This window comes from Mastomys coucha, unplaced genomic scaffold, assembly GCF_008632895.1.
Source record: "Mastomys coucha isolate ucsf_1 unplaced genomic scaffold, UCSF_Mcou_1 pScaffold5, whole genome shotgun sequence".
NCBI lineage: Eukaryota > Metazoa > Chordata > Mammalia > Rodentia > Muridae > Mastomys > Mastomys coucha.
Genome location: NW_022196911.1, coordinates 13,463,309 through 13,490,494, shown reverse-complemented (window position 1 = coordinate 13,490,494; position 27,186 = coordinate 13,463,309). Strand labels below are relative to the sequence as shown.

At 48.3% G+C, this 27,186-nt stretch overlaps 1 protein-coding gene across 3 annotated transcripts in view; it reads right to left on the bottom strand.

The window, feature by feature from the left end:
- Positions 1 to 27,186, bottom strand: part of LOC116079208 (ribosomal protein S6 kinase alpha-2) — a 234,915-nt gene that overhangs the window by 35,700 nt on the left and 172,029 nt on the right. For all 3 annotated transcript variants that reach the window (XM_031355059.1, XM_031355058.1, XM_031355057.1), the window contains exons 5-11: positions 25,885 to 25,964; positions 24,185 to 24,291; positions 23,187 to 23,224; positions 21,693 to 21,835; positions 16,262 to 16,332; positions 15,087 to 15,175; positions 2,975 to 3,039 (exon numbers count right to left, since the gene is read on the bottom strand). In XM_031355059.1, coding sequence (XP_031210919.1) covers positions 2,975 to 3,039; positions 15,087 to 15,175; positions 16,262 to 16,332; positions 21,693 to 21,835; positions 23,187 to 23,224; positions 24,185 to 24,291; positions 25,885 to 25,964 — 593 coding nt within the window. The remainder of the gene's footprint in view (positions 1 to 2,974; positions 3,040 to 15,086; positions 15,176 to 16,261; positions 16,333 to 21,692; positions 21,836 to 23,186; positions 23,225 to 24,184; positions 24,292 to 25,884; positions 25,965 to 27,186) is intronic.

Here is a 27,186-nt window from a genome sequence, read left to right as displayed (position 1 = left end):
TAAGTCATTGGTCCACAGCTTCTCTCTCTTAGTGAGATCACTGGATCCTCAAGGTATGGCTCTACCTTGGCTATCATGGCTCTCACCAGCCTGGAAAGCCTCATGTGCATGCTAGAATCAGTGAATAGGGAATGACGCATAGTAGAGAAAACCAGGCAGAGCCCCACCCCCACCCCCGGCTTGGTTTTCATGTCCCATGCCCCATGTGCTGTGCTGATCACTCCTCAGGGTAACATGAGGCCTGTCTGTGGGCCAGCTCCACAGTGGGGTGACTCCTCAGCTCACACAGCCCCGAGTGGGAGCTATAGAGCCTCTTGGTGGACAGAGGAGGAGGATTGGCTTTGCTTCTGCAAGTTCTTCTTTGGCTTTTGGGGAAGACAATCTAATTTTTTTGTTTGTTTGTTTGTTTTTTGTTTTTTGTTTTTCAAGACAGGGTTTCCTGGCTGTCCTGGAACTCATTCTGTAAATCGGGCTGGCCTCAAACTCAGAAATTCACCTGCCTCTGCCTCCCAAGTGCTGGGATTAAAGGCCATGCTCTGTGGGTTTTTTGTTTTATTCTTTAGAATTATTTACTTACTTTACATATGTGAGTACACTGTAGCTGTCTTTAGACACACTAGAACAGGGCATCAGGTCCCATTACAGATGGTTGTGAGCCACCGTGTGGTTGCTGGGAATTGAACTCAGCACCTCTGGAAGAGCAGTCAGTGCTCTTAACCTCTGAGCCATCTCTCCACCCCCAACAGTCTAGGTTTTTTTATACACCCTCTGAACACCTGCTGGAAGACACAGGCACCCTGTCAATCTGCCTTCACCCCTCTGACCTTACCTGGGAGCAGAAGCCTCATTCAAACAAGTTCTGTAGTCAGAACTCCAGAGCGGGGCTCAGAGACTCCTGACTTGTTCTTTTGGGATGGGGTTCAGATAAGAAGGGGCAGGAGCTGCTGTGTGGGCCGTTTTAACCCTGTGCTTTCTGAGCTAAGAAGATCGAGGACATAAGACATTAGGTAATGTACATTCTGCTTTTGATTCTTTGTTTTTTTTTGCAATGCTGGGGGATCTCATGTATGCTGGGCAAAAGCTCTGCCATTATGCTATACCCACCCTGATGCATAAACATTCTGTTAAAAAGCCCTCTAGAGTGTTCTTTCTCCACAACCTTGCCAGCATCTACTGTCACCTAAGTTTTTTATCTCATTCTGACTGGTGTGAGATGGAATCTCAGGGTTGTTTTGATTTGCATTTCCCTGATGACTAAGGATGTTGAACATTTTCTTAGGTGCTTCTCAGCCATTCGGTATTCCTCAGTTGAGAATTCTTTGTTTAGCTCTGTACCCCATTTTTTAATAGGGCTATTTGGTTCTCAGGAGTTAAACTTCTTGAGTTCTTTGTATATATTGGATATTAGCCCTCTATTGGATGTGGGACTGCAAGCTGGTACAACCACTCTGGAAATCAGTTTGGCAGTTTCTCAGGAAATTGGACATAGTACTACCAAAGGACCCAGCTATACCACTCATGCGCATATCCCCAGAAGATGCTCCAACATGTAATAAGGATACATGCTCCACTATGTTCAAAGCAGCCTCATTTATACTAGCCAGAAGAAGCTGGGAAGAACCCAGATGTCCCTTAACAGAGGAATGGATACAGAAGATATGGTACATTTACATAATGGAGTACTATTCAGCTATTAAAAACAATTAACTTATGAAATTCTTAGGGAAATGGATGGATCTGGAGAACATCATCCTGAGTGAGGTAACCCAATCACAAAAGAACACACATGGTATGCACTCTCTGATAAGTGGTTATTAGCCCAGAACCTCAGAATACCCAAGATACAATCCACAAACAAAAAGAAACTCAAGAAGAAGGAAGACCAAAGCGTGGATACCTTGATCCTTTTTAGAAGGGGGAACAAAATACCCATGGAGGGAGTTGCAGGACAAAGTGTGGAGCAGCGACTGAAGGAAGGACAATCCAGAGACTGTCCCACCTAGGAATCCTTCCCATATACAGTCATCAAACCCAGACACTACTGTGGATGCCAGCAAGTGCTGGCTGACAGAAGCCTGATATAGCTGTCTCCTGAGAGGCTCTGACAATGCCCAACTAATACAGAAGTAGAGGCTCACAGCCATCCATTGCACTGAGCACAGGGTCCCCAACGAAGGAGCTAGAGAAAGGACCCAAGGAGCTGAAAGGGTTTGCAGCCCCATAGGAGGAACAACAATATGAACTAATCGGTACCCCCGAGCTCCCAGGGACTAAACCACCAACCAAAGAATACACATGGTGGGACTCATGGCTCCAGCAGCATATGTAGCAGAGGATAACCTAGTGGGTCATCAATGGGAGGAGAGGCCCTTGGTCCTGTGAAAGCTCTATACCCCCAGTGTAGGGGAATGCCAGGGCCAGGATGTGGGAGTGGGTGGGTTGGTGAGCAGGGGGAGGGTGAGGAAATAGGGTTTTTTTTTTCCAGAGGGGAAACCAGAAAAGGGGATATCATTTGAAAAGTAAATAAAGAAAATATCTAATTTAAAAAAAAGCCCTCTGCGATCAACTTCAAATAATCCCATGTGTAAGGGTGTTGTACGACACAGCATGGATATCAGGAGGCATGCCTCAGGAGAGGGGGAGAGCCCAGGAGGCTGTCAGATGCAAATCATCCCTGCAAGCTATCTGTCATGGGTGTGCCTTCTACCTCAGCAGCAGCTCTCATCAACAAGATGATGGATGCTGTAGACCCAGTGGGCAGGGTGCTAGCTAGGACTCTAGACAACAGGCGCTCACCAGTTTGCATCTCTCTGGGGAGACAGCCATGTTGAGCATGCTCACTCTCAGGTGGACAGTCTGTGTTTGTCTCAGACTCTTAGTGCAGACAGAAGCCACATGCACTAAGCAGCTACAGTAACCCCTCCGCCCTCTCCTGGCCCTTTGTGTACAGTGGAGACCTCCACATGCAACTTACATTCCAGTCTATGGTGACAAAGAACGGGTGGCGTTTAATTTCCTCCACTCCATCAACACCAGCACCTGTCACAACACAGCAGAGAAGAAATGTCAGCGCAGGTCTGAGGCCATGTGTCACCTCTGACTGCTGCTAATGCAGCTGTGTGATGTGCATAGGGTAAAGTCCTGACTTGGTCTCTCTTTGAGAAGAAAACTTGAACTTGCCCATGGCCTTGGAACCCAGGAAGCCCCCATTTGACTTCAAGGCCCATGATACAGACACCATCTGAAACAGAAGTAGTAAAGGGAAGGTCCAGACTTCCTGCTCCAGGTAGACGATGCCTGCCTGGCCAAGAGAGGAGGAGCAGCTGGCTGTTATGGTCACAGACCATGTTTACAACACCCAGAACACAGCATCAGGCCAGCTTCCCAGGACTTGACAAGGCACAGCGGGGCCAGAAGGTGCTGAGTAGAATACCTGGCTAGGCTGCTGTGGCAGTTACAAGGGGAAGGAAAAATCTCAAAAAAAGGAAAAGGAGATTGGATAGAACTGAGTACTGCGACATGGAGCCTGGCCTAGGGTCCCATCTATCACACCCAACCCTTGCACAATGGTCACTGTCACCCAGAGACAGATTGTGGTTCTCTGATTTGTCCACCCACTGTGCCTACCTAACCCGCTCCCCTTACTTTGTTTATATCAAAATCCACAGTTGTGTACTGCACAGGAGCATGGATGGGCAGGAGAGGGTGTGTGTGTGTGTGTGTGTGTGTGTGTGTGTGTGTGTGTGTGACCATTCTGCATGGCCCGCAGTGACAGAACCAGCCTGGAGTGAATGGTGAGTTCCAGGGGGAAAACATGAAAGTGTTAAGCAGTTGGCAAACACGCACCTGCACCTAATGGGAACCCAAGAGGGGTGGGGAGGGGGCGAGAGGACTCACTGTTCACTCCTTTAAACTTGAAGCTGCACTGAATAAGGTCCATTAATTAAAAGCCAAGTCCAGGAGCTAAGGCAGGCAAGGAGCCTAGGCTCTGAGGCTGTGAGTCAGGGACAGAGCTAGTCTCAGCCAGCTGGGGACTGAATCACAGGGATCTTGTCAGTCCCTGACCCAAGGGTAGGAAATGAATGTCCCCTCCCTTGGTGCTGCGCCCTAACCTCCTCCTGGCTCTAAGGCCTAATGGTTCTGAGCAAAATCAGATGGTCCGCTTGAACCCACACCCAGTTCCTGGAGCCCTGGGGATGGGATGGGGAAGCTCCTCTTCTGTGAGATGACTCTGCTCCAGGAACCGTGAAGGTCAGCACAAGGCTACCTTGGGATGCTGTGGTGACCTTTCCTAGCTGGAGTCTCAGGGGGATAGAGTCAAATGTACCCCATGGTACATGTTCTGACCTTTCTGGTCCTCTGCTTAGTCCACAGCAATGATGTGGACTACCTCTCACCTCTCAGGTAGCTTGGCCAGGCCAAATATCTGATTAAGCCAATCACACCAGCTTTTATTGACACACCAGTCTCAGTCTGGGTTGTTTGGCCCCTGTTACCATTTGATAGGAAAACACATAAGAGATAAAACCAGGGTAAGGACTCAGGTGTTCCATGTCCACCCACTGATATGTCAGGTGCTCCTCTGGGGACATGCAAACAGCACACATCCCTCTTGTGTCCCCCACTCAGCAGCCACTTCCACATGAGCAACTCAGGCTGTTGTAGGCCGTGTTCCTACTTCAGGCAACATCTGCTTAACTGTAGAAGGGAGACTTCCCAAACTCCACTGTGATGCCCTTTCTGAGGATGCCATCTCTATGCCCAGATCTGATCCAGATCTTTCAGCTCAGACCCCGCCGCAAGGCAGAGAGGCTCCTTTGCCGTACCCCAAATCACAGGACCAGGGTATGAGTTCCTGGCACCTAGTGTTCTTTCCTTGGTGGAGCATTCTGATGCTGCTGAAGTAACTGGCAGAGCCATTGGCCTGACTTCCAGAGCTGCCCTCCTGGACCACTGTCTCTGCACTCTTTTTGATGCAGCCTAGAACTCCAGATTGAAGAACCAAGTGCCCCAGATTCACAGCTCCTCCAGGTCCTGATGATGAATGTCACCCACTTTCCTAGGCCTCGGCATGCACACTCCAGTGAGCATGCCTCACCTCTGCTTGAAGAACCTCTGTATACCTGGGGCTTGCAGTGCGGCCTACAAGAAGAAGGGAAACACGACAGAGAAAGCTGGGGTTGGGTGCTTACGAATCCCCTGCATTACTCTTCCCCGATTTCATTTTTCCGTCTGCTTTTTCATCTGCTGCAATTAGAATTGGACACTAAGTTTCAGTTTTGCAGTCTCAGCAAAATGGGTTGATGTTCTGATTGTCGCTCAGAGATTATATGCATTGGTGAGAGGTGTCTGCAGCCAGGTCCTTAGAAAGTTGTGGTGACCTTTTGGAGAACAAACTTGGTCATTATTCTTTGCGCTAGTCTTAACCTCTCCTGAAGTATTTTACAACAGATAGTCATGGATTTGGCTCTGCTTTTATCTAGAGTGAACACGCTTGACAAAGAGCAGAGAGCAGAGTTCCGGGAGAGGAGGCTGGGAATGTGTTTGTGCTGATGTGGAAGCCAGAGTTGCTCCATTACAGGATCTTGAGCAAACACTACTCAAGCCTCCCCCCCCCCCCCCCCCCCCCCCCCCCCCCCCCCGACCCCCCACCGCCGTCCCAGGAGGATGCCTGCAAATCATCTCCTGTCACAGGCACTGACAGGACCCTGGAGTCAGGCAGGGACAGGCAGAATGGAGGACCATGTTTCTCTCTTTAGGCTCCATAATTCTGCAGCAAGTTTCCCAGGCAGAGACTGAGGACTGAGAGATGCAGACTTCAGCTCTGCCTACCGAACTTCGTCATACTCATTCTAACCACTGTGGGTACTTTTCACATGGAACAGCTTGGATTGTGCTTCTCTGGACCCGCACTTCTATACTTGATAAAGGCATGAGGCTAGTTAGATCCAGACTCTCCTGGAGAAGGATCCCTTCTGTTTCCCATGTCTAGCCAGGCCTTCCGTGCATGTGAACACCCTCCTCTGATGGGCCCATCTCATCTGGACTTCCAAATCCAGCCAACTAGTCACAAGAGGTTCTGATCTGCTAAAAAGGTTTTCAGTGGCTTTAATCTTACTTTCAAAAAGAGTTAACTCGTAGATCCTCCATAAGGTTTATACTCACTACCCTTTCAGAATTGCACGGCATACACCCAGGATCCTTTAGGTAACATTCAGAATTCACCCTGCTGGTGGTTTGCCTCCCTTACCTGTCCTGATTGGCAAACCATCTGCATCTGAGCTATAACCACCTAGAGAACTGTCCAGGACTAGACAGAAATATGAGCTCTCCTTAGTATTTCGTAGCCACACATATGCTATTAGCACATTGTTTCTTTAGTTTCAAAGCATTTTCTGTCCATTTAAAACTCACCCATATGACATTAACAACTTTCGCCTCATAACTGTGTGTCATGCAGAACTGCTGGACTATGTGTGTGTGTGTGTGTCGCGCGCGCACATGCTTATCATTAGATAGCCCTACTTGAGTTCTTGAGGGATCCCTAGAGCTGGTTCTGAGCTAACTCCAAATAAAAACTAGGGTCATTTGTGTGGTTTGAGGAAGCCATCAAAGGTCCATGTGTGATGCCTGAGGACAGTCAGGCTGGTAGCCCTGCCTGTAGAAACTGGGATGAGGTCTCTGAGATGGACAGTGTCTGCCATCTGTCCAGATCACCTTTGGACAGGAAATAGAATGGAGACACAGAACTCTTGGGTGCATTTGAGCAGGGCTCAGCGACTACTCTAGACCATGTTCACCCCATCAGTGTGAGGAAGGGCACTGCTTGCCAAACTGTTGTGATCATGACACATCTCACTACTCCTTGCTGACCTCGCCTCATGCTCCCTCTGGGAGAGGCTGAAGCTGCTCATCGGGGTGAATGGAAAGCTGCTAGCTTTGGAAAGATCAGGAAGCGGGTTAATAGAATTGATATTCCTTGTCACTCATCTGTCTCTGAGGGAAATGCCAGAGCAGAAAAAAAGGGGGGGGGGGAGTTGGAAACCAATCCCTGCAGATGCTGAGGTCACAGTGGTAAGAAGCAGCCAGAGCTCTGTGTAGAAATGAACACTGGACAAGCTCCCACCAGGAAACATACTTAAGCCTGAGGTGAGGTGGACGCAGCCAGCAGACAGAGCAGTCACAACTCTGAGCTTCAGACTGGCGTCTTCCTGAAGAAGGTCCTGAATCTGATGCATCCACATAGACTTAGACAGGGTGACTCCAATGCCCTCGTCTCCAGTATCAGCGGTAAGGGGACCAGCCCAAGCCCCTGACTTGCTTTCTCGCTTTTGCAAATTCTCCTCTTTGAGGTGCCAGGATTTGGAAACTGTTCTCAGTTACAGATGTCAGAACAGCAGTCTCCTATAGCCTCTGCCATGGATGGGTCCTTGATCCTCAGCCCAGACCAGTTCACCCACGCAGGACCTCTATTGCCCATCCAGAGGACCTGACAGAGCTATCTGGGGGTTCAGGGCCTTGGTATGCCCAGCACTACAGAAGGTACTCAGCACTCATACCCAATACTTAAGTACGGCTGTAAGTGGCAGATGGAGGCTTCCATGTGGGAAGAGAAGTGTGTGGTATAGAATGACTCAGTCAGCAAAGCGAAAGGCTGGGAGGTGGAGGTGGTTCAGGCCTGGGACAGCTCAGGATGCGGAAGGGCAACACAGAGAGACGGCTGCTCTAAGACATTCCTGTAAACCACAGCACTTCCTCAGCCCCAGGCATGTTACCATCACACACAACCTATTTGACACAGGGCAGTGTTTCCTACGTGCCAGGCACTGTTATGCCTCTGTGAGACACTTGATGACACAGTTATCTTCAGTTCAGAGATAATCGAGCATGCACAGAGAGATTGTGCTATAGGCTCGAGGTTACATGGCAAGTGAGCACAGATCAGGCGGGGGTCACAGCGAAGCAGCTGCTCCCTCTCCTCTATACCCTGGCAGCAAGGCATGTGCATGCACCTCGGAGCTGTGTCTTCTGATAATGAGCACCATCTGTTGGATCTGGAAAGACCTCCGAGGCCAGCATATGAATGAGGGGCTCAAATGGGAACCTTCTAGATCATGTCACGTGCCAGGAAAGCTGGAAGGAGGCCCTGGACCATGAGGGACTATGCAGCATGCTGGGGCTCAGGAAATGAACCCCAAAGTGAATCCTTGGATGACAGAGTTCCTCTGCCCCCCAACCCATCTCTCTCACCAGCTTTCTCTGGAGCAAGTGAGACACTAACATTTCTTCTCTCCACAGAGTGCAGAGAAGCCAGGACCCCTTTCTTCCAAAGGCAACAGCCAGCCATATGGCTACCGCCACTCTTGCCTACCTCTCCAGGCAGGAGCAGGGCACAGAGATTCTGACCATTCATATGGTGGTGGCTCCCCAGACACTTGTTCAAGAAATGGGATCCTAAGAGTGTGATGCAGGCTGGGGGGGTGGGCTGTGGCAGGCTTTGCCAAGCCTCTGATTTCCCCCCACCATCTTGTTTTCTGTTTCAGCCCCATTTTGTGGGCCGTACTGTTTCCTCAAACTCTGAAACCCTCATGCTGGGTACAAATGTGACACCTTCTCCTGCTCACCTTTTAAAGGGTGCTGGTGTAGCCCTCAGATTGGGAAAAGTAAACTGCTTACTGTCACTGCCATGAGGGCCTGAACATCTTGTAGTCTCTAAATTTTCAATGTTTCCCTTCAAAACAGCTCCCCCACCTTCTAAAAAAAGAAACTCTTAAAATCATAAAATTAATATGTGCTTACTGCTTACAGAGCCAGCCTGCTGAGCATGAGGTAGAAGGGGTACCCCTTTGCTGCCCACCTAGCAGATGAGCACATCTGTGTTTGTCTTTGGGCCTCTGTCTCTCTCTTACCCTGGCTTCTACTGAAGACAGGCCATCCTGGGCTGTTGTGTACTGTGAACTTAGCTCTTTCCCCTTTACGCTGAAACATCCAGGCATATCTCACAGGTTCGGCCTCACTCTGCTATGGCTGAGTGCTGCCCACAGGTGCGGTCCAGCTAGCTCGTGTGCATGGCAAGCTTCCTGAGGACACTGGATGAAGCTAGTGGGCTTTAGCTATTCAGCCAGGATTATGGCTGGATGAGTTCAGGCAAGCGTCCCAAGGTGCCATCAGTTCACAGAGACCCTGCCATGGTTGGAGGTCACCACATCTCTAACTTCATCCGAATCTGTGAGGTATAAAAGGACCAGAGCTTTTTGCTTTATCCCAACCCTCAAAAAAGGAAATAGGTACGAAGACATTCTCAGGAAGCAAGAAGTCCGTGATCACAAGTGCGTCTCGAGGCGGGAAGTCTGGTAAAGAATTGAAGCCCTTGCTGGACGCCTCAGAGCCGACAGATACAATCACAAAAGAAACACACATCTGTTAAGACTAGAACTTTATGTGATTATCTTTCTTCTTCTGTTTTTCTAAACCTTCCTATCTTTTATGCACATTGGCTGTTCAGAATGAAAAGAGTATAACATTCAAGGAAAGCAAATAAATGGAGATTCTCGTACAATTCAGCAAGTTCAATTGCAAAGAGAGCCCGAGAGCCTCTCCACAGGGACAGAGAAAAGAGACAACCTTCTTATAAAGTACACTACACAGAATCCAGGTGTGAATTAAAGACAGTTTCCTTGCAAATCTGGCAGACCCCCAAGGACGCACAAGGCCAGCCTCCAAGAGCATTTCCAAAGTCTGTCCATGTGGACTGGAGACACCACAGACAGTGCTCTGCTGCTGCACAGTTAATAAAAGCACAGGTGCTTGGCTCCAACTTAGGGCTCTGAACGGGTTATTGACACATGACTTTGCTCTGGAATGCCAGAGCCCCCTTGGAAGTGGCTGTCAGACCTCATGGTATATATACATGTATGTATATATATATATGTGTGTGTGTGTATACGTATACATATATATATGTATATATGTATATATGTACATATATACATATGTACATATATATATATATATAGTTTTAACAGTAGAAAGCTGTGCCCAAAGCACTGTGGTAGTCAGGTAGGATCCATCCCTCCTTTGAGGTTTCCAACATGGAGTTCTTGTATTTCCCTCATATCCTAAAAAGCAGGTGTTTATGAAAAAGCCAGATATAACAGGTTCCCCAAACCTCACGGTTGGAGGACCACAGGAACGAGTGGATTGTGATGATGGGTTCCACAGGTGCAATGAGATCCCTGGATGGCGCCTTGACAGGAAGGATATGCAAAACTGTGGGCTGCTGAGGTCATGAGAGACCTCAGGGACTGACCAGCTGGGTCCTTGACCAGCTGGGAGAGAGCTGATTACCCATGGTCACTTAGCTAGACACAGCTAGGTCAGGTCCAATATGCAGTTAGGGAAGGACCCAAAGGCCCAGGCATCTGTGCCTTTGCTTCCCACTATCTGTTGCCCAACCAACAAGGAACTCCTCACCTCTATGGGAGACCCTGGTACATGCTAGAGTGGACAGCAGGAAGGGTGCCCTCTCTTCCTGGAAGCGGAGACGGGCAGGAATTTTTACACTCCAGAGCCGAATCCCAGCATTGACAAAGGAGACAAGCAGGGTCTTTTTCAACTGCCAACAGTAAGAGCGAACCTTGTGCCCAGGAAAGAACCACAGATGTGGCATCCCCACATCTGAGAAGAGGGGAGAGAATCGAGGGCTCTTCCTAGGTGACGGGCACTACCACACCACACCGCAGGGAGCTCAGAGAAGAACCCTCAGGGGAGAAGGCTGAACCAGTTCGGATAAGTGTGTCTAAAAGTCCCTGGTGGAGAAACTTAGTAACCAAGAGTCCAAGTGAGTACAGTCGGGAGAAGCACATTCTAGGATGGATTGCGCTCTACCTCCACCCTAGTCTGGGAGCAGGCAGTGTGCAGCCCAGCGGGAGCAGATGTACATTTCTTATCAGTATCTCCTCTGTTTTATCCGTTGATGAGGAAACTGCAGAGTGTCAGGAAAAGGCCTCAGCCAGTTTCTAAACAGTCAGCCATTGGCTCCATGCCTCAGAGCATCTAACAACACCTCTCTCTTCCACTCACTCGGCAATCAGCAAATGTTCCAGGGCTTTTGTAATCCAACATCCCAGGTCCAGGTGAGCACAGAGCACATCTGCCTTGCTAGACTCTCTGGCTGACCCTGGTGGCTGCTAATGGAGCCTGATTCCCAGCTGCCTTATGTTACTCCAACCCCACACCCGTTTCCCCACCGTCCTTCTCCTATCAGCTAGGAGTGAAGGGAAGCTTGGAGGGGACTTTCAGAAAAGCTTTCCTGACCAAAGGGACCCACGCACTCTCTGTTCCCTCTTCTTCCTCCCTACGATCTGGATGGCATGGCCTGGAGCTGTTGCAGCCACTCTGTGATCACAGGCAGCCAAGCAAGAGAATAAAAAGGCAAGTCAGAGGATCGCTAAAACAGAGCAAGGGTTGGGGATTCCGAAAACTGCAAAAACCAAGTTCGGCTGCCGGGCAATGCCTGCTAAATCCACATCAGCACAGGGCTTACAAGGAGAGGCAAGCAGCAGGCTGAAATATGTTTTGTTTTTGTTTTTTTTTTTTTTGTTTGTTTTGTTTTTGTTTTTTTGCAACCAAAAGCAGTTATCACGGATGCTTTTCTGGTTTTGTTTTTGGTTGGTTTTGTTGTTGCTGTTTTTTCAAGACAGAATTTCTCTGTATGGCCCTGCTACACACTTTTTGAACTCACCCTGTAAATCAGACTGGCCTCGAACTCACAGAAATCCGCCTGCCTCTGCCTCCAAAGTGCTGGGATTAAAGGCCTGCGCCACCACCGCCCACCTGGATGCCTCCCTGTTTACACATGAGCCAGAGAGTTCTCTGACGTACTTTCTAGCACCACTGGTGAGGACTTGTCTAAGGGTGATGGACTACACAGAGCTCAGTGCCGCGACTTGTTCTCCTGGTCACTAAGCAGCAGCTGTCACATCTGTCACAGGCTGTCACCATCCCTAACTGCCTCAAGGTCCGCTGAGCCTGACTGGACAGTGTAAGCTTACTCAGGAAGGGGCACGAGGCATGCTTCGGGCTCACCCAGAAAGAACTGGCTGGAACCAGCCACTCAGAAGACAGATGGAATCAGCCTAGGCCTCCAGACACGGTTCTAGGGTTCAGAGGCAAGGGTGAACAGAAGTCGCCAGCATTTTGGAGAATCTGAGTATTACCAAGGCATTCAGAAGTAGTATGTTCTGAGAGGGGCAGGAGTGTCCGGTACACTCTGACCCAGCTCCTCTGGAGACCGAGGAAGAATAATCTCAAATTCAAGGCCAAGCAGAGTGGGTTTAAGGGCATCCTAGGTAACTTAGTAAGACCCTTGTCAAAAGGAATAAAACGGCTGGGGGTGTAGTTCTGTGGTAAAGTGCTTGCTTAGCATGAGCTAAGGATATATGCTAATAAGCTTAGCATGAGGCTTCTGGGTACGATCCTCGGCATCTCAAAGGCTATGTGTTCTGAGAGCAAGTGCCCAGCCCTCTGCCCAGAGAGGTTCATCTCAGGGCTATCCTGTGTTTATAAAGTTTAACAAGCACTCACCAAAGAGGGGCTGCAGGCTGGCCTGGGGCAGCTGCAGTTGCCCTGCAGAAAGTGTAATCAGAGGGCAGCTCTGGGACCCATGGTCACACAGGTCCTGAGACAGCACTCTGCTCCCTGGCTGAAAATGAATGCCCCACCCCTAAAGGTGTGGGGGGTCTTGCTTTCGCAGGCCTGAGTGATCATGGGCCACAGTCCCTGACTGTGTATTCCTTATCAGGAACAAAGGAGGGAAGAAAGCAAGACAAACCTGGGAGTTCAGAGACCTGTGGGGGCCTCAGGACACACATACACGTGAGCCTGGCCTACGCAATACCGAATGATCATAACCCACCCGGTCCCAAGAGAAATCACAGTGACTCTTGGCTGAGGTCTCAGGTACTATCTGAGACTTGCATAACTGATCCAAGAACAAGAGCACAGAACATTCTGGCCCATGGGTTTCCTCCAAATCACTAGCCTAACACAAACAATGCACGTCCACACCAAGGCACCCACTGTGGCTCCACACATCCCCATCCTGGAGCCTGTTATCTCATCTCACCACTGGCATCCTGGGGACTGGAGCTGCTTCCCTGGGACTTTCACTTTCATATTGGTCATCTTGGTGAGCTCCTGCTAGGGAGACTGCTCTAGCCACTTGGGAGCAGTCTCAGCCCTAGGGTCCAACTGTAAAGACCTTACTGGGACAGCCCAGTGAACCTGAGGTGACACAACACCCTGGCTCAGCACTGCCCCGTTAGCTTGGTGGCAGAGGCAATCACAGTCTCCACACAGGACAAGCGCCCTTGCAGTGTCTCCTGTGTATTCCACTCTAGGTGTTTCCACCTGGAGTCAGTTTGTGAAGCAGCCATTCTGGGGCTGCTCCCCTAAAACCCTGTGTGTGTCTGGGCCTGATGGTTATGCATGGGGGGGGGAGAGTGGAGGGGGGAATGACAGGAGCATCTAGACCAGGGTGACTACAGTTGCTGTGTCTCTGATGAGCTCATGAAGCGGACTTCTTTTGTTTTGTTTTAACCCTTGTCCTGTTCTACCTTAACTAAAACTATCTTCTAAAGCAACTTCAGGAGAGGAGAGCAGTGTGTGATGTGAAACCTGGATCAGAAGTTGAATGTGAATCTATTTAGCAGCAACAGTTTGCATTCACTGTACACAAATCCCCTCACGTGCCAGGAGGATCCCAGGAAGTGGGACAGTGCTTTTAATAGTAGCTCTGACTTTCTTAATAACTGAAAGATTGCAGAAGTTCCCTGAATTGAAGCTGATACGTGAAAGAAATTAAATGAGGCCCGAGCTTCCTTTGGGGCTGAGCCAGGCAGAGAGAAAAAAATCTAATTATTTCTTCGAGGATGATGTATTTCCTAACTCATGTCGAATGACTCGTTCCTATTTGGGAGGCTGGAGCCAATGGCCCGTGTTCCTGCCAATCTGTGGGATAACCAATCATCCAGCAGCTCACATTCCCATGGACCCTTACCCTATTCCTGTGTCCTGGTCCATCCCCAAGGCCTTTGCAGGACAAACAGTAAACTCTGTCTGGTTGGGAGAGGGAGGCGGTGTTTAGTTAATGCTAAGGTATAGTGGGCTCTGTATCTGTTGACTTCTTTAAAGGCTATAAATTAGAAGTTGTAAGATCTGAGTAATCTGGGACATCTCAGAAAAACACCAGGAGACCAAGAATTTCCTTAATAAGATAAGCTCAGGAACTTTAGGAAGGTAGTGGAACTCTCCGGAAGGGGAAGGCTAATTAACATTCCTCAGATCACAGGGTGAGAAACTACCTGCGGGTGGGGGCACATTCCACAGGGTGGACCTTTGCCCATCTTCAGACAAGGGAAGTCCTTGCCAACTCTTTCCCTAAAGACCAATCAGTTTAAAAAGTCACCCTGTTCTACCAATCACATTGTGTCTAATGGCTGCTGCCCTGAAATTTGTATAAAAGCTCACTGAACAAGCTATGTGGGGTTGCCTCCTTTCCTGAGGGTCAGGGGCGGCCTCAGTGCACTGAAATAAAAATCCTCATGTTCTTTGCATCGTTCAGGCTCCATGTGATTCACTCAGGGGGTCTCCGGTACGCTAAGGCTCATCAGGGTCTTACAAAGTGACCTTTCAACCATTCTGTCTGTAGTTTATGGCGCTCTTAAAGTAAAGAGGCATAAAACCAGAAGAGAATACAGTGGCTTTCTGCAGAAGCAGAGAATTTCTTTTTTTTAAAGAACAAATTGTTATATTCTGAGAATCAAATGCCTTCCAACAATCCTGATAAGACCACGCGTCTGTGGAGGCCAGACCACATGTGAGTGTTTCCCCAACATCGGGGCACCTCTGCCTCCTGTGACCTCAGCAAGGAAAAGCATACAGCTCAGAGTTGGGGCACAGGGAGGAAGTCGGCCATGCTCCCAAGGGGACGGAATGGTGACCTCCCACATTCCTAAGGGGACCCCCCTTAGAGGGCAGCCTCATGGCATTCCTGGAGAGGGGAGGTGTCATATGGGGACCCTTACCTAGCCGATTGCAGGGGTTCCGCTTGAAAAGGGCCCTGAGCAGGCTCTGAGCCTCCGCACTGAGGAACTGAGGCATACCCAGCTTGGCTCTGGAAGGCAGAAGGAATGCAGGTTAGATGCTGAGAGCAAAGAGATACGCATTCTCCACTTCTACAAGACCCCTGTGCCTGCAAGGGGACAGACCCTGAACGCTCACACTCTGGTGTAAGGATCCCTTTATGCCTTGAAACAGTATGAAGATACCTCAGAGCTTCAGCTCGTGTGGCCTGCAAGCTGGCTGCTGCTGACCATAATCAAAACAAAAAGTGTGAAATTGTCACAACAGCTACTAAATAACCTGTTTAAAACACAGTGAACAATCAAAAACAGCAATAGTGATTCCCTGAGGATCACCAGCATTTCAGTGGAAATTAGTTTTCAAAACAATTTTATATTATAGCATAAAGTTTCTTTAGGCAAGAGAGACAACGGATTAGAGGGTTACATTTGGTGAGTTCCTTCCAGGCACGCTAGGGACAATGGCTGGCGCTCTTCTCTTCCCTGGACTGGGCTGCATAGAATTATGGAGGATGACTGAAGCATCCCAGGGGCCCAGCAGGAATGTTGGACCCTGGTGACCATGGACCTTATTGAGGAGCAGGTACTGAGTGCTGACCCACTGAGCTTGGACAGGCATGGTCCAATGCAGGATTGTTGGAGGGGCTGGTCCAGCTTTAGGAAAAAGTAAATCAAATTCCCCGTCAAAAGCCAGGGAACAGAAGTGTTCCCACAAGAACACGGGGTGCAGCTATGGGCAGCTACCTAGTAATCACCATTGATCAAGTGCACACAGATCTGGAATTCTGAACAACAAAAGCCCTTGGGATGTTTCCTCTTGGTAGAGTACCCCCCCCCGCCCCCGCCCCATATATCTTTTACCCCATGTGCAAAGGAGGAACTTACAAAGCCTAGCCTAGGACTGTTTGATGTCTCCCAAGTTTAGTGATGCCCTATTATACTCCAGGGCATCAAGGATCCCACGTACAGCTGGCACACACCCCATCCATGGTTATTATGACTTAGAGCAGATGGCTCTACCCCAGTACCACAGTTCCTACTAAACCCCAGCAGCCCACGTCCTCCTCAGCTATAAGCACAAAAGGCCGGTGTGCTCTGGAGTAGGTACCCGCACTCACTTGAGGATGAGAGCCATTGTTTCCTTCCTGTCCTTCCCCTGGAATGGCAGGGACCCTGTGAGCATCTCGAACTGCAGAGCAAAACAGAGCAGGTGAGTTTGTTCCTTCATCTCTAACCCCATCCATCAGTGCTACACCAGCCACACAGTGAGGCCCTGGGCACCATGGACTCCAGGTTCCCATTCGAGCTGGAGAGATTCATGAAGGATGAACACAGTGGATGACTGTACCCTGTGTGGTTTAGGAATCACCTTTTCCAGGTGGGGGGCTGTAGGGAGCTGCAGGAGGAGAGGGGTCAGAAGGACAAGAGGAAAGCCAGGGGAGGGAGGGAGAGCAGGAGGCCACCCACGCTGACCCCTGCATGGTCTCTTATCTTCCTCTGTGATGGGAAGGCTCCTGGTTACGGCCCATTAATAACATCTGATGAAGACAACTGGGCACCGGTAGTCTCTCGCACAGACTGCTACACTAAAACAACACTGGCCAGGAAGGGAGTGGAGATAAGGTGAGGCCCAAGGGCAGCCTTTACTGATAATGGGTTTCTTGCACAAACAGTGCTGATTCTGTGGGCTCCAGAGGTCATGGCCTGGGATCCTACAGTCACCATAAGCCACCACCATCCACCACCATCCATCCCCCTGGGGGCATTGCTGCTGTGCAGACAGGGAAGGCAGCAACAGCAGCAAGCTCCTCTCATACAAGTGAGACTCGAAAGTTCAGCACCACTGTGGGCACCTTTCACTCCGGTCTAAATGAGGAAGTGGCATCCTAGCTGAAGGGCTTTCGTTGGTCACTTTAAACCTGTGTCTCGATAGTTTCACTGCACCTGCTTACCTCAGCCCCTTAACAATGGAGTGTTGTATGAGCATCCTGTATTGGTCTCTACTGTGGGGAGCTAAGCGCAAAGAAGTGAACCACACTTAGGAAGGGAGGGGAAGGGCAGATACAAACAGAGAGCATGGACTGTGCTTGTCACGGCCACCGTTGAAAGCCAGAATGAAAGCGATAAAGAAATGTTGCCATGCTCTCTCTCTCCCAAAACATTCACCTCAAAGCCATTATTCAAAGGAACACTGCACTGACCTCCTACAATGTACCGTCCAGTGTCTTTCCTTTGCATTGTGAAAACCCTGGCAAACGCAAGCACAAAGACCAAAACATTCACCTCAAAGCCATTATTCAAAAGCACACTGCACTGACCTCCTACAATATAAAACTTTTTATGAGTACTATAAAACTTCTGGCCGGGCGGTGGTGGCGCATGCCTTTAATCCTAGCACTTGGGAGGCAGAGGCAGGCAGATTTCTGAGTTCGAGGCCAGCCTGGTCTACAGAGTGAGTTCCAGGACAGCCAGGGCTACACAGAGAAACCCTTTCTTGAAAAACTATAAAAAATGAAGCCCATCTTCATTTGGCTTCATATTTCTGGCAGATTCCCCAGGTCCGACAGCAGCTGACAGCTTTGCTTTCTCCTTGAGTCCCAGGCAGATGCAGTTTCTTGCTAAGCCCCACATCTGCCCCGAAGTCTCCCCCTTGCAAGCACAGCCCCGCTCCCTAACACCCTAGTAGTATTAGGAAACGACCCCCCCTTCCCTCCCATACAGAGCTTTCTGACAGGCAGCAGGCCCAAACCCTGAATGGTAACTATTGCTGTAGCAGCTCAAAAGACACAAAAATCCAGACTTGGATTTTTGTGGGTCCCTCCTCCTCAGGCAAGCCTCTCTGTAAACACCCTCACAAACACACCCAGACCCCATCTCCTAGGTGATTCCAAATCCAGCGGAGTTGGCAGTGAGGACCAACCCCCACTGCCGGGCTATCAGAGTGAAGTTATAAACTTAGACAAATGAGGAGGTTACAAGTTTTTCATCTCTTTTTATTATTGTTTGACAGCTTCATACATCTACATAATGAATTTTAGTCATTCCACCTCCCACATAAATATGTCATGAGAGTGGGAGGGAGATTGTTAGAAAGGAGGGTGTCAGTGAAAGAGGCATGGGGGTGTGGGGGAAGGGGTGAGATGGGTATAGTTAACTAATACTGTCTTCTTCTAAAGTCAAACAAGCCCCTGCCAGTTCTGACATCTGCCGTCCACCCTGTCACGTTGAACTTGCTGCCTGTCCTGTGTGCCAATTAAACCGAAGTGCACACGATGTCAGGCTGCAGGCGGTAAACAAATGTATAAGTAATAAAACCAAGAACAACGGAGTCCAGATGAGAGTTTAAAAATAGACAGACATAATTAAAATGAGTAGAAGATGAGCAAGTCATTTGATAAATAGGATGAGCATTCATAAGCTGATTATAGAAATTACCATCTCAAAATAGGCAGCCAGGGAGGGGAAGTCTCGATGCTTGGTTCTTCCTTGGAGTCTATTCATAGCACTCATGAAATCCCATTTCCAAGAAAGAGCATGCTACTGTGTAGAATGAGAAAGATACGTCCCACCTCTGGCCATTAAATCCCTCCTGTAGAAATGGAGCCCATCACCACGTCTGGGTACCATGTTGCCAATTGGTGCCTCAGGACAATGTGTGGCAACATTCCTTTTTTTCCCCCCCCCATGTGTAAGAGGTTTAATTGAGAGGGAGAGAGGGGGCGGTAGCAGAGAGAGAGGAGGGAGAGAGAGAGAGCACGGCAACATTTCTTTATCGCTTTCATTCTGGCTTTCAACGGTGGCCGTGACAAGCACAGTCCATGCTCTCTGTTTGTATCTGCCCTTCCCCTCCCTTCCTAAGTGTGGTTCACTTCTTTGTGCTTAGCTCCCCACAGTAGAGACCAATACAGGATGCTCGTACAAGACTCCAAGTGGCTCTGTGAGCTCCTGACCAGCCTAATGTGAGCAGCTGCGGTGCTCCCAGGATGAGAAGTCAGACTTCCCAATGACAGTCTCAGTCTAGTCCCAGGGAGTAGTTCTAAAGTTAGCAGTTTTAATTGCCATGGCGTTGGGCATTGGTGTCACCTTCATATAGTCTGAGAGGTGGGGGAGGCTGGTGGCTATCCCGATATGCACAGGATGCCTGCCACAGAGTTTTGCATGCCCAATTCTCAGCAGGGCTTAGGTTGAGTCCTGCCTCAAGGGAGCTCTGAGGAACCCAAGGTCAGCTTGAGATTAGCTGTGAGTGCTCCCCTCCTATAGCCTTCTGGTATTGGCATGAGAAAACTCTGGAAGAGGTATTGTCACACAAGCGTCTACATTCCCATTTACCTGGTGGACCGACATGCTTAAGAGAAAAACAGGCTTATAGCTCCTATCCACTTATCAGTGAGTACATATCATGCATGTCTTTCTGGGCCTGGGTTACCTCACTCAGGATGATATTTTCTAGTCCTATACATTTGCCTGCAAATATCATGGTGTCCTTGTTTTCAATAGCTGAGTATCATTCCATTGTATAGATAGACCACATTTCCTTTATCCATTCTTCAGTTGAGGGACATCTAGGTTGTTTTCAGTCTCTGGCTATTACTAATAAAGCCACTGTAAACATAGTTGAGCAAGTGTTCTTGTGGGATGATGGCACATCTTTTGGGTATATGCCCAGGAGTGCTATAGCTGGATCTTGAGGTAGAACTATTCTCAATTTTGTTAGAGACCGCAAAATTAATTTCTAGAGTGGTTGTACAAGTTTGCACTCCCACCAGAAATGAAGGAGTGTTCTCCTTGCATCCTCTCCAGCATGAGCTTTCCCTTGAGTTTTTGATCTTACCATCCTGATAGGTGTAAGATGGAGCCTCAGGGACATTTGGATTTGCCTTTCCCTGATGACTAAGGATGTTGAACATTTCTTTAAGTGCTTCGTGGCCATTAGAGATTACTTTAGCTCCCAATTTTTAATTGGGTCATTTGGTTTGTTGTTGTCGGAAACTCTTGAATATACAGATTGGATATTAGTTCTCTGTTAGATATAGGGTTGATGAAGATCTTTTCCCATTCTGTAGGTTGTCATTTTGTCCTATTGATGGTGTCCTTTGCCTTGCAAAAGCTTTGCAGTTTCATGAGGTCCCATTTATCAATTGTTGATCTTACTGCCTGAGCTATTGGTGTTCTGTTCAGTAATGTGTCTCCTGTGTTCAAGGCAGTTTCCCATTTCCTCATCTATTAGATTTAGTGTATTTGGTTTTATGTTAAGGCCTTTTATCCACTTGGACTTGAATTGGGTGCAGGGTGATAGATACGGACCTAGTTGTATTCTTCTAAATGCAGACATCCATTTAGACCAGCAACATTTGTTGAAAATGCTTTTTTTCTATTGTATGGTTTTGGCTTCTTTGTCAAAAATCAAATGTCTGTGGGTGTGTGGGTTTATTTCTGGGTCTTGGACTTGATTCCATTGATCAACCTATCTGGTTTTATACCAATAACATGCAAGTTTTATTATGATTGCTCTATAGTACAGCTTGAAATCAGGGATGATGATACCTCCAGAAGTTTTTTCATTGTACAGGATTATTTTATCTATCCTGGGATTTTTGTTTTTCCATATGAAGCTGAGAATTGCTCTTTCAAAGTCTGTTAAGAATTGTGTTGGAATTTTGATGGGAATTGCATTGATTCTGTAGATTGCTTTAGGTAAAATGGCTATTTTCACAATGTTAATCCAGATCCATGACCAAGGGAGATCATTCCATCTTCTAATATAGTCTTCAATTTCTTTCTTCATGAACTTGAAGTTCTTGTCATACAAGTTTTTAATTTGCTTGGTTATAGTTACACCAAAATACTTTATATTATTTGTGTAAAGGGTGTTGTCTCCCTAATTTCTTTTTCAGCCTGTTTATCACTTGTCTAAAGGGGGCGGGGAGGGGGAGCACTACTGATTTTTTTTTAAATAGCTTTATATCCAGGCACTTTGCTGGAGGTATTTATCGGCTATAGTAGTTCTCTGGTAGAACACCTCTTACTGTGAGTTAAACCTTCTCTCCAACTGGCTGACTGGAAGTATTCCAGAAGTTATCAGCTTGAGTAGACGCAGTCAAAGTTTCTCAGCTGAGAACCCAAGTATTGGTGGCTACAGCTCATTCATTGAGGCTTCAAGATGTAACTAGGGGCCAACTTGAGCCAGGGTTGTGGGGCCCACAGGGTGGAGGATAGACAGCTGGCTATGTCTATGGAAGGAGCATATATAGATGCACAGGACCATGTTTCTTATCACATGAAAATAGAAATAGAAATAGAAATAGAAAATCTATTGAGGGTCTCACAGTCTCAGCTAATTCTGCTGTTTAAAATGCTCAGGACAGATTCAAGATTCAGTGAGTTTGAGACATATCTCAAACTCACTGTTTCCTCCTGCTCAGGTAAGAGACCAGGCCTTTCAAGTCCTGTTTCCTCTCTAGTTTCCAGCATCCCTGGATCAAGCTAAGAGGAAGAATTCGGCTGGGTAACAGCCACCCTTACAGAGGAAACCAGGAGACAAACCCTTACCATGAGCACACCAAAGGACCACCAGTCAGCACTCTGTGTGTGTCCACGCCGATTCACCACCTCGGGCGCCATGTATTCAATAGTCCCACAAAATGAATAGGCTCTCTTGTCATGGTCGATGGCCTCCTTGCTCAAGCCAAAATCTAGACATAAGCACAGCACACAGCAGGGCCTGAGTCTCTGAGCCACAGTACCTGTGTGTAGACAGACCACCTCCCACCCCCATACATACACTTCTCTCAAAAACTATGGGGCCTCATGTACACAACATGATTCAGGCTTAATGTACTTCCAGAGCCCAGCGAGTTCCTGAGGCTAAGACCTACAGAGTGGAATTCTTGACAGAGCCTTGGATACCACCAGCCCCACCAGCACCATGTGCCTGGTCAAGTAGCAAGGAGTTTTACTTCTTAGTAGTGAACATGAATTTCCAGAGAATATTTCCCACGCATAAACATGAGGTGACTGCAGGTTGAGAGGCCCGGATGGAGAGAAATGAGCTGCAGCTTTTGCAGGAAAGAGGAAAGGAAGCACTGCTGGCACCTGCTTGGAAAGCAGGTCCCTGGTGAGCGGAATCAGTGGGTTGCAGTATGTGTGGAGATGACGCCAGGATGCGGCCAATGGGCAGGATAATGGTAGATGCCTAAATACAGTCCAGAACCCATGAACAGATTATCTCATAGTGTGAAGGGGACTTGCAGTACACAGTACAGTATAGTCTACAAGAATGAAGTAGGGTATTAACTATATGGCCCAGATGACTTTACAGATCTCTATGTAGAGGAGAGTTTGACTAGATTGCAAGGATGCTAGTCTGCTGGCCCTGCAGAAGAAGAAGGGCCTCCACTGGGAGCTGAAGACCTAGGGGCCCAGGGGGACATCTTGAGTTTAGCCTTGAGGTTTAACAGCCACAGAACAGTAAAGAGTTAAATCATTTGTTTGTGGAGGAAGCCACTGGAAGGTGATGTACCCATGGGCAGGGCATTGGGAAAAGATGGAATGTTCACAGTTGGGTTCATTATATTAGTGCTACGAGGCTTGGACATAAACAAGGAGAGCAGCTGAGCCACTGCTGCCTGGGGAGACAAGGCTACAGCCACTAAACAAGTCTGTGCTGGAGGGTGAGCATGCGCTCAGGGCTTCTAGTCAAACACCCAATGATGCTGAGCAAGGTGACTTCAGCAGGTAGACAGGAGGCAATCTAGAAGTCTGACTGTCCCCTTGCTCTGAGCACATATTGGAGAGGCCAGCAAAGCCATGAGGGAGTCTAAGGTAAGGAATTAGAGGAAGTATTCCAGAAGTCTGAGATGCCCCCTGTTGTGGCTCACATTCAGAAGGCCAGCACTTGGGTACAAAATGATTCAGCCAGGTCAGGGTTGAGATGGGGGGTGGGGGGAGGCTATTAAGAGATAGTCCAAAAGTTTATTAGAGTTGACAAGTGATGAAGGGAGATCAGGCTATCGGTTTGTTGTTATTTGTTTGTTTGTTACCAACCTGTGATCTTAATATGTCCCTCTTCATCCAGGAGGATACTAAAAAAAAAAACAAACAAACAAAAAAAAAAGGATAAGAAAGCAGATTTCAGAGAGGAAAAAATGACATAGAGTTCGCAGTCCCTAGGCATGTAGAATTCAGGAAAAAGCCCCATGGAGCTAGGATGCCCTTGCCCAGGACCTGGGATTCTGACATGGGTGCATCCTTGATAGGTTCTCCTATGGCAATCTGTGTCCCTTAGCCTGGACCAGCTCAGGAAGGGAGTCAAAGGTCATGAGCTTGAGGGAGGGGAACCAAGGGCCTAGTCATGAGCCAGGAGGAGAGGAACCAAGGAGATGGGTCTTGAACCTGTGGGGATATAAGAATACATGTTCTGAGTCATCAGATTGGAACCCGTGGTCCCCTTCTAAATATAGATTAATTTAATAGACAACTCTAGAAATGAATATATTATAGATTCTCAGCCCCAGATACACAGTGACCTGGGGACCCCCATGGCCATGTCCCTCACTGTCCCTCAGCTCATCCCTCAGAGATTTAATCTAACCCATCTCCTCATTAGCCATCTCAGAGGAGGCTAAATGACCATGTCCCTGGCACTTAGGGAGAGGCAAGCAAACGGGACAAATGTCTTGTGTCGTGGGTTCCTGGTGGCAGAAGGTACTAGATTGAGAAGGGGTGGGGGGTATTCCATCAGTCTCAGGTCCCACTTGCCTGGCCATCTTTGTATGTTGCAGAATGAGTGTGGCCTAGCCTCCCACAGTGGGCACTTCTACCATAATCAATGAAGGCCCCACATCCACTGGGCACCAATGCAGGGTAAGGAGGTGGCATCCGCTCATCCTCCTTGGAACTCCTGCACAGGACCCACCCACATGATACTGTGCCCAGCCTACTGTTGGGAGTGTACTTGGGAAATGAATCCTAGGTAACAGGCACTGCCGTGGGCTGGCAACAGATGTCTGAGGAGGCTATGAACCGCCTCTCTTTGTACTCACTTCTCCGGCTTCAGATCCCTGTAGATGATCCCCAGGCTGTGGAGGTGGTCTAGAGCCAAGGCCAGCTCAGCCAGGTAGAACTTGACATCCTCCTCCGTGAACATCACCTAGCAGAATGGGAAAGGACCATGGCTCAGCTTATCCCATGGCTGCTTGTTTCAGTTTTCCTCAAGAAAACTAGGGCTGTCCCAGAATGTTTGTGTGTGGAGATCCTGGCTCTCCTGGGACAGTTTCCTGCCACTCCTGAGCAAGGAGAGTTCTTCTCACAGTTGCAGGTCATGCTGTTGTGGAGTAGATTTTCTCAGCCTTGTGAGCGAAACCTCAGCTCACCACCAACCTGCCCTTACCCTACAGACTGCTCAGGCCGATTGCAACCCCAGGCTTTGGTCTTATTTAGAATGCTCTAGTGTGAATTCATGATGGGTATTGCAATTCAAATAATCACACTATGGAGGCTGAAGGACCACAGAAAATGGAAATCCTATTTCACTCTTCTCCCTCCCCTCTTTCATTCCCCCGGGTGATGTGCAAGCTAGCAGCTAGATCAGTCCTGTGCCCAGAGTCATGCATTCTGCCAAATACATTGTGCTGGCTGGAGAGGGGCCTTAAAACACTGGTGCACAATGCTCTGTCCTGTCTTCCCATGCTTCTGTCGTCATATCAACAAAAAAGGCAAATCCTTGCACCATCTTGAATATAGGGATGTGCATTCACAAGGATGTGTCTGCATGTAAGAGCATCGAGGCCAGAGGTTCACCTCAGGTATCTTCCTTGGTCACTCTCCACCCCATTTTTTGAGATAGAGATGGCAGGAGGCAATTTGAAAACCACCATCACAGGCAGAGAAAAAACACTCTGTTGGAAGGATGTGAGGAGCCTCCCATCAGCATGCCGTCATGCCTCTACCTGTCTTGAGCCTTACAGAACCATCCAAATAAGAAGACAAGAATGTTGTTGCCATAGACATTATTCTGAATTTCTTCATCCCACAGTGCTAGCTCAACGCTCCTCAAATCAGGAGGGACACAGAACCTTCCCAGTGCCACTCTGGAGAGTTATTAACTCTGCAACTAGAAGTCAATGAGGCTCAGTCAGTGAGCAGAGACCTAACGAGATGTTTCTCACATAGCACACAGGGACCACTGTCCAGAAGAGAGGTCCACACGCTGTTCGCTGTGCCTTCCAAAGATGGGAAGTGAGATACCATCAAATACAGCCACTCCCAAATGCTCCCATGAACTGCTTCTATCCGGGGCAGCGGGCACAGACAGGGCACAATGCTTTGAGCTTCATTCATAGGAAGCTTGGGAGGAGTCTGTTGGTAAGATCCTCTAAGCATGGACTCTTCTAAGCATGGACTCTTCAGATCTTGCTAGAGCTTAGGCTGATAGTGAACTCGAAACCCTGCCTCTGTTTCCTGGGCGCTGGGGTTGTGGGTGTGTATAACTATGGCTGGTTCTGTGCAAGCTTTGGAAAACTGGCATTACCATACCTTCATATGGCACCATCTACCACACACTTCTCATCAAACATACCAACTATCACACAGCGCACGTCATGGATCACACACTACACATCACCACATGGTCACATTACCCATTATATACATAATACCCTCCCATGCCCAGCTCCCTTAATGCCCTTCCTTCCTATCTTCCTAGACACAAAGTCATCTGGGGGTGGGCAGGGAGCTCACCTACCTCTTTGGAAAGCCTGGTGAAGAGGTCACCTCCCCGCAGGAAGTCCAGGATCAGGTAGAGCTTGCCTTCCGTCTGAAAGGCTGTGGGAGGAGATGCAGTTGAACAAACACAATTCCCTCTGACCATCGATTCTCTGTTCTTCCCAAAGCCCAGTTTCTGTTTGGTTCAGACAAGGTTGTTTATCTGTAGAGCTGCCATTCACTCAGAGAGGCATAGTTGACCAGCTGGAGGTCAGCTGGCCAGGGACGGAGCCAGGCAGGAGGAGAAGGATGCTGCTCATGGTCCTCAAGGGGAAGCCGCATGACTCAAAAGACTCAGAGAGAGAGAGGAAAGCCTGAACAAACTCATGTTCATCATTGGCATTATCAATAAGGCATTTGTCGCAGAGGGTCTTATAGACAGACAACTTGCTGTAACATTTGTTGATGGAAGATGGTTCTGATAGACAGGAAGGACATTTCTGTTTCCTCCTGTAAGAGTGCATCCTATACTAAGGGCACAAGAGGATCATTATAGACTTTTTCCACTCTAACAGTATTCTTACTGCTCCACCTGCCTGACTATGTGTCAGAAGGGAGCTCATGCTCCAGGTGAACGCATTAGTAGTGACACAGGCCACAGTCTACACATCTCATACCCAGGGCTTAACAAGGGTACACCGCAGACCCATGAGCACATAAAGATGTGGAGAAAAGAGTCACACTATTATTGCTGGGATAGTTAGCCCAATGGGTCTGTCAGCATTGGTGGCTAGGTCAACATCACAGAGGGTCAGCAACCACAATGGTCAGACCAACATCAGGAAGCATCCTTCATTGGGCACCAGGTTTAATACACAGGGTACCAGGCCAGAGGGACCTGCTATTTCTGTGTATTGAAAAGGTTTTCATTTTCTAAGAGGTCCTGGACCATTTATTATAAATGCTGGCATTTAGAAACATGGCCCCTAACTAAACCTTCAGTTGGGGTTATGTGTACTGCAGAACATTTTTTTGAAAGTCTGTGCAAGACACCCAGTTCTTAATTTCCTCACAAAAACAGCAGCCCCAGTGCCTGCTTTGGCAGTGCACACCCTGGAAGAGATGATCCTGAGATCGTCAGCATGGGCCCTGCATAGGTATGACATGCAAATGTGAGAAGTATTCTGGTTTTTTGTTTTGTTTTGTTTTATCCTGTTAATTTTTTTTTTTTAATAAAAGGACTTAATCACAGTGACTCCGGGCTTTGTTCTGACTACAGCCTAGGAGCAGCTGGGGCAGGACAGGAGAGAGAGGGGGAGAGAGAGAGAGAGAGAGAGAGAGA